This window comes from Coffea eugenioides, chromosome 3 (genome assembly GCF_003713205.1).
Source record: "Coffea eugenioides isolate CCC68of chromosome 3, Ceug_1.0, whole genome shotgun sequence".
NCBI classification, from domain to species: Eukaryota; Viridiplantae; Streptophyta; class Magnoliopsida; order Gentianales; family Rubiaceae; genus Coffea; species Coffea eugenioides.
The window spans coordinates 27285510-27293221 of NC_040037.1; the positions used below are offsets into that span (position 1 = coordinate 27285510).

At 43.0% G+C, this 7712-nt stretch overlaps 1 protein-coding gene across 1 annotated transcript; it reads left to right on the top strand.

Annotated features, from left to right (window-relative positions):
• Positions 1 to 6572: 6572 nt before the first annotated feature.
• On the top strand, positions 6573 to 7190 carry LOC113766366. The gene has a single exon (XM_027310564.1). The coding sequence runs from the start codon at positions 6573 to 6575 to the stop codon at positions 7188 to 7190; it is 618 nt and encodes a 205-aa protein (XP_027166365.1).
• The last annotated feature ends 522 nt before the right edge of the window (positions 7191 to 7712 follow it).

A 7712-nucleotide genomic window follows, 5' to 3' on the forward strand; every position in this document is an offset into this window, starting at 1 on the left:
CAAAAATCACATTAAATCATATCAAAGAAAATTAACATGTTAAAGTTACAAAATTGATTAATTTTTCTGATTTTCTGGGCCATAGTAGAATAAGGGGAAACTTGTGGGGTGGAAATGCAATTTTTGGAAATTTTTGCATGCATCGTACGAAGAAGCTTTCTGCAACTTTTACTTCCGCGAGCTTCTTCCTCATTCTACCAGGTAGATTAAAATGCAAATCTCAAGCAAAACCCCTAATTTATCAATCTAAAACCAACAAAACTTCAACCCATTCAATTAACATCATTCAAACACGATCATCTATCCCCAGAAGATCCAATCAAAGTAGCTTGACACAAAAATGCAGCAAAGAATCATTAACATTGGCTGAAACGTCAAACCAAACCTTCAAAGAAACCCAAAAACCCTGACCATGAAACAAACAAGATACTAGGAAAAGAACCCACAACTTCTAATGTCTGTACAATGAGTTTTAAAACAAGATCATGTAGTCCATTCGAAACCATGTTGCATTTCTGAGTTCATCAGCAGATTTCCATCAATTCTGGGTTTTCTCATAGAAGTTCACTTAACCCATTAACATTCCTATGTGTTTTGCATCATGAAAAGGAAGGCAGTAGTTAAAATCTTACTTCATGAACCAAACCAAACCAAAATCTTTCCAAAACAAAACTCTGAGCAACATCAGCAAAAGTTCCAGGGAGAGACAAGAGAGCAGCTTCGAAAGGCAACAAGCATGTATAACTTGGACCGAAACATTTTCTCATGCAAGCATCGAAAGGAACTTTCGCAATCCGAGAAGCTTTCTTTTCTTCTGTAACCATTCTTATGCAGTTCCTTTATTCAGCTTAGACGCATTCATGCAGGGCAAACCAAGTAAACCTTAACTGATTCGACAACCAAGACCAAATGCAAGAACTAGGGACAAGAGAGAGAGGAAAGATAAAACTCAACTACATGATATGAACCTTTACTGAAACTTCAACCCAAGTTTCCAAGAAAACAAACCCAAAACAAAAGAATGAACACAAAATGCATGATTCACCCTCCCCTCAGTTAGAAAGCCAATGACTTTTGTCCATAAACTCCCAACAAGTAAAAAATGCAGTCGCAGGAATGCAATCTTCCTCGCAGAAGCTTCTTATCCTGTGACTTTTCTTCTGGGTTCATTCAAGTAACAAAATCCAAACAAAGAGCCATCTTTCAACCCAAAACAACAGATATGCATTCTATCATTAAGACCCAACCCCGTCCTCTGTGTTCCCAAAGATTTTCCAATCCAGATTATGCACAAAAAAAACCAAAAGAACGGTCATGAACTCCTACAGATTTCTGGGTTTCATGTCAAACAGAGGAAACCAAGATTCAAGCAAGCATCAAGCTTTATTCTAGCAATCAAGACACAGTAATTCAACATCCAAACGTGTGAGAAGAAATCAGAATAGGCACCAACAAATCTTCTGGTGCAAAACCCATGACATGAAAGACGACAAAAAAAAAAATTTGCATGGTTGATTGAAAACAACTTCAAATCGAGTTTACTCGCAGGTCTTACTCCCTCCTTTTTTGTGATGAAGATAAACAACAAAGTCACAGTATAAAACCATAGTTCCAGTTCCTTCCCCTCAACAGATTCACAAACAAGACGTACAAGGAGGAAGGAAAAAAGAAACAGGCATCGCAGCAAAGGTTTCAATACTTCTGACGTGAATTCTATAATCTATGAACAGAAAAAAGAGTGAAAAGCATTACCTTTAGCCTTTTAAAAGGCAAATCGAGGCGTGAGATGATCAGAGGAACAGGTCTTTGCTCAGCCAACCGTCAAAGTTCCCTTTTTCTTATCCCGCCGCTCTACTGTTTCTTGCTTGGTTTCTTTTCCGCGCCTCTTCAACCCTAGCTTTTTGGTTTTTTCTTTTTTTCCAACTTTCCCAAAGCTCCTCCCTTTTTCCCTCGGTTTTCCTTTTTTCCCCAAGCCCGCAACTTTTTCTTTTCTTCCTTGCTTTCTCTTCTTTTCTGATCACTCCCGAAACTCTCTCAATCTCTCCCTCACACTCTATCTCTCACTCTCCCGTTGCTTTTTTCCTCTGTTTGTGTAATGAAGTAAGAAGTTGGGAAAAGAAGGCGTGGAAGGTGGTTAAGGCAAGACGTGGAAATGGCAAAGAGGGGACATGGGAAAGCGTGGACAAAACAAAGCCAACAAGTATCCATACACAAAAGGAAGAAGGCGTGAAGTCAGCAAAGGAGAAGGCGTGGGAAGGGATAGCAAAGACTTGACCAAGAAAGTACGCCCTTTCTGGGTTCATGCTGTTCTTGCGGGAGTGGGGGACCAGACAACTTGAAAGATTCTCATTACACGTGTCATTCGCTTATTAGCTAGGGAAAGAAGTTAGTTAGGATAGTTTTCTATAAATGATTCGATTATGTAATAGTTAGGCAGCTTTTGTCAAGATTTGTCATTGGATCAGGGTGGGAATATCCCCTCTGTCTGTCTTCTTCTTCAATTTCCTGCATTCTTTTTCCCCTTCTTCCCTTTCCCGCCAAATCCAATTCTGTATCACTATTTGAAGTTCATCAATAAAATTAGTAAGGATCATTTGAGTTCAATTCAATCGTGAGTGTCAATTTTAGCGTGTTTGATTACTTCATCTTCCTTTCTCAGTCTCAACACTGGTTCTGTATCACAACAGTGGTATCAGAGCTGTGCTAACGAGCCATGGGGATGACAAAAAATCAGGATGAAACTCTGAGAAGAGAGATAATGGAGCTAGGCAGTGTGGTCAGAACCTTCACTAACAAAAATGAGGGAATGGAACAAGCCATCAGATCAATGGAATTCAGGCAAGATGCTACTGAGAAACTATTGAAGGGAATTGATCAGAAGTATGAAGGAATGATGAACATGATGGCTTAACTAATGTCCAAGATGAATGATCGAGACAAGGAGCATGAAGGAAGCAGCAGCTCTAAGGAGGTAACTCAATCAGGAGGATCTAAACTGGATCCACAGAGAGAAGTGTCTGGGAGGAGAGAGTTCAGGAGCGTCCACAAGTTACCTAAAATGGACCTACCAGTTTTCGATGGGGATAATCCTAGGGAGTGGATCAGGAAAGCCAACAAATACTTCAAAATACATGGAGTAGAAGATGATATGAAGTCTGAAGTGGCTGAATTTTACTTCAGGGATAGAGCAGACATCTGGTTTCACGGAGTCTTCCATAGGAGGGAGGTTATACCTTGGGAGGAGCTGACTACTGCTCTGTGTATCAGGTTTGGAGAAGGGAAACCTGAGGAAGCCATCGAGGAATTTAACAAGCTAACACAAACTGGATCAGTAGCTGATTACCTGGAGAAATTCGAGATGCTAAAGGCCTTGGTAATGCCATCCCTACCACATTTATCTGATTCCTATTATAAAGCATGTTTTATGAGTGGATTGAAAGAGGAAATTGTCAACATGGTTAAGATATCTGAGCCTGAATCCCTGGCTGGTGCCATTGAGATAGCTAAACTGCAAGAGAAGAACCTTAAGGCCATACAGAAGATACACAAACCTGCTCCTGCCGGCTTCCATAGCCAGAGGGGGCCAGTGAAGGCACTTACTCATCCCAAATGGAACCAGGATAACCCCAAACACACTCCTAGAACTTATAACCAAAATTCCCTCAACCAGAATCAATTCAAAAGGATTTCTCTTGAAGAGTTTAACTTAAGGAGGGAGAAAGGATTGTGCTATAAATGTGCTGAGCCTTATACCATGGGACATGTATGCAAACAGTCCCATATTCATTACCTAATGGCTGAAGAAGAGGGGACTACAGGAGGGAATGAAAAGCAGGGAGAGGAGGTGTACTGTGACTGTATTAATGGAGAGCTGGCTGATGAACATATAGAGGTCTATGTGCATGCCTTGGCTGGAGGTGCAGGGCACAAGACCATTAAGCTTAAGGGTTTGACCAAAGGGAGACAGGTCACTGCTCTAATAGACAGTGGCAGCACCCACTGCTTTGTAGATGAACAACTGGCAACAGAATTGAGGCTTGGTACTCAGGGACCTAGCTTGTTGGTCAATGTGGCTAATGGAGAAAAGGTGGATTCAAAAGGGCTGGATAAGCCTCTGCAGTGGGAAATGCAGGGACATCAATTCCAGCATACCTTCAATACTCTTAAGTTGGGAGGCTGTGACATGATCCTAGGAGTAGATTGGTTGGCAAGGCATAGCCCCATAGAGTTCTATTTCAAGGACCTTAGTATGAAGATCCACCAAGGGAAGCATGAGATAGTACTAAGAGGAAAGGATAACAGTGTCAAAATAAGAGGACTCAAGGGAAACAGATTGAAGAGATGGCTGAGGAAGCAGGCTTATGGGGTGGTAGCACAACTGGCAGCAGTGATGGAGGTAGATGATCCAGGACAAACACCTACTAAAATCAGTCAGGTTCTGGATCAGTACAAGGATGTTTTTGAGGAGCCTAAGGGAATGCCCCCTACCAGAAGCCATGACCACCAGATTATTCTGAAGGAGGGAGCCAGACCTTTTCAGGTAAGGCCATACAGATGCCCCTGCGTGCAGAAGACAGAAATTGAAAAATTAGTGAAGGAGATGCTAGAAATAGGCATCATACAGCCTAGTAGCAGCCCCTTTGCTTCACCAGTGTTGTTAGTCAAGAAGAAAGATGGATCATGGCGGTTCTGTGTGGACTACAGGCAACTGAATGAGCTGACAGTAAAGAACAAGTTCCCTATGCCTTTGATTGAAGAACTGTTAGATGAGCTGCATGGGGCCAGGTATTTCACTAAGATTGATTTGAGGGCAGGATACTTCCAAATCAGAGTCAAGGTGGAGGACATCCCAAAGACAGCATTCAGGACACACCAAGGACTCTATAAGTTCAAGGTCATGCCATTTGGCTTGACCAATGCCCCTGCAACCTTTCAAAGTTTGATGAACCAAGTTTTCCAGGAGCAGTTGAGAAAACATGTACTGGTGTTCTTTGATGATATTCTGGTTTACAGCCCAACTATGGAGGCGCATGTGAAGCAAGTGACTGAAGTCTTGGGCATTCTGAGGCAACACCAGCTGTATGCCAAGATGAGTAAATGCTCTTTTGCACAACTGCAGGTGGAATACTTGGGACACATAATAACAGCAGAGGGAGTTCAGGCTGACCCAGGGAAGATTAAATGCATGAAGAACTGGCCAAAACCAACAAGTATTAAGCAGTTGAGAGGATTTTTGGGGTTGACAGGCTACTACAGGAGATTTGTCAAGGGATATGGTGCCATAGCAAGGCCCTTGACCAACTTGCTGAAGAGGGACAACTTCCACTGGAATGAAAACTCAGAGAAAGCTTTTCAGGAGTTGAAGAAGGCTATGTGCAGCATCCCTGTCCTAGCTATACCTGACTTTACTCAACCCTTCCTCATTGAAACAGATGCATGCTACAATGGCATAGGAGCAGTGCTGATACAGAACAAGAGGCCTATTTCCTACCTCAGCCAGCCCCTGGGACAAAATAATATGGGACTATCCATCTATGAGAAGGAGTTACTGGCATTAGTAACTGCTGTGACCAAGTGGAGGCACTACTTAGAGGGACATCATTTCATCATACACACTGACCACCAGAGTTTGAAGTATCTGCTTGAGCAAAGGATTACTACCCCTCTCAAACAGAAGTGGCTCACCAAGTTGCTAGGACTGAGCTATGAAATTCACTACAAGAAAGGGAAAGACAATGTTGCTGCTGACGCACTTTCTAGGCAAGGCAGAGAGGAAATAGGGGAATGCTCAGCCATATCATGTGCAGTACCTACCTGGATCAGAGAAGTGCTGGAGAGCTATAAAGAGGATGAGTGGAGCAAGGAGACCATATCGCACCAGATTACTCTTACCATGATGGTATACTCAGGTACAAGAAGAGGCTGGTGGTAGGAGGTCAAGGGGACATCAGAGAAAAGATCATTACTGCTCTACATGACTCTCAAGTAGGAGGACACTCAGGAATTCAAGCTAGCTACCTAAGAGCCAAACAACTGTTCTACTGGCCAGGAATGTACAAAGCTATCAAGGAGAAGGTTCTGGAATGTGACACTTGCAGGAAGTGCAAGGATGAACATGTAGCTTATCCAGGCCTGCTACAACCATTGCCTATACCTCAGCATTCATGGAGTCATGTCACCATGGATTTCATTGAAGGATTGCCTCAATCAGAAGGAAAAAATACCATAATGGTGGTGGTGGACAGGTTCACAAAATATGCTCATTTCATCAGTCTCACACATCCATTTGATGCCCCAAAGGTAGCCAGGCTTTTCATTGATCATGTCAGTAAACTACATGGGATCCCTCAGAGCATGCTTTCAGACAGGGACAGGATATTTGTTAGTCAATTTTGGGGGGAACTGTTCAGTACATTGGGGGCTAAGCTGAACTACAGCACAGCCTATCATCCTCAAACTGATGGCCAGACAGAAAGGGTAAACCAGGTGCTAGAAATGTACCTAAGACATGGAATCAGTGGATATCTATGGCAGAATGGTGGTACAACACCTCATACCACACTGCTATTCAGATGACCCCCTTCGAGGCATTATATGGCCTCCCCCCTCCCCAACTGGCTCTGGGACCTTACCAGCAGCCCAGAGTGGCTGCAGTAGGAGATTATATCAAAGAGAGACAGCAGATTGACATCATGCTGAAACAGAACTTGAAGCAGGCTCAGGAGAGGATGAAAAGATATGCTGATAAGAAGAGAAGTGAGAGGGAGTTCAAAGCAGGAGATTGGGTGTACCTAAGGCTGCAGCCGTATAGACAGACTTCAGTAGCCTTGAGAGGGAACACCAAACTCTCAGCAAAATATTTTGGCCTTTACAGAGTAGAAGAAAAAATAGGGAATGTGGCATACAAACTGAACCTGCCAGCCTTCTCGAAAGTCCACCCTATCTTTCATGTGTCCCTGCTCAAGAGAAAGGTAGGAAATAAAATCACCCCTACACTTCAATTGCCAGACACGAATGAAAGGGGGCATTGGAGAATAGAACCAGTGGCAATGCTTGATAGAAGGGTGGTAAAGAAACGAAATGCGACTGCAACACAGTGGTTGATCCATTGGTGGGGCACGGATCCTGCAGAAGCCACATGGGAGGACGCAGAGGGGATAAAACAACAGTTCCCCACCTTCCAATATTGAGGACAAGATTTACTCTTAAGGGGGGAGTATCGTAATGAAGTAAGAAGCTGGGAAAAGAAGGCGTGGAAGGTGGTTAAGGGAAGACGTGGAAATGGCAAAGAGGAGACATGGGAAAGCGTGGACAAAACAAAGTCAACAAGTATCCATACACAAAAGGAAGAAGGCGTGAAGTCAGCAAAGGAGATGGCGTGGGAAGGGATAGCAAAGACGTGACCAAGAAAGCACGCCCTTTCTGGGTTCATGCTGTTCTTGCGGGAGTGGGGGACCAGACAACTTGAAAGATTCTCATTACACGTGTCATTCGCTTATTAGCTAGGGAAAGAAGTTAGTTAGGATAGTTTTCTATAAATAATTCGATTATGTAATAGTTAGGCAGCTTTTGTCAAGATTTGTCATTGGATCAGGGTGGGAATATCCCCTCTGTCTGTCTTCTTCTTCAATTTCCTGCATTCTTTTTCCCCTTCTTCCCTTTCCCGCCAAATCCAATTCTGTATCACTATTTGAAGTTCATCAATAAAATTA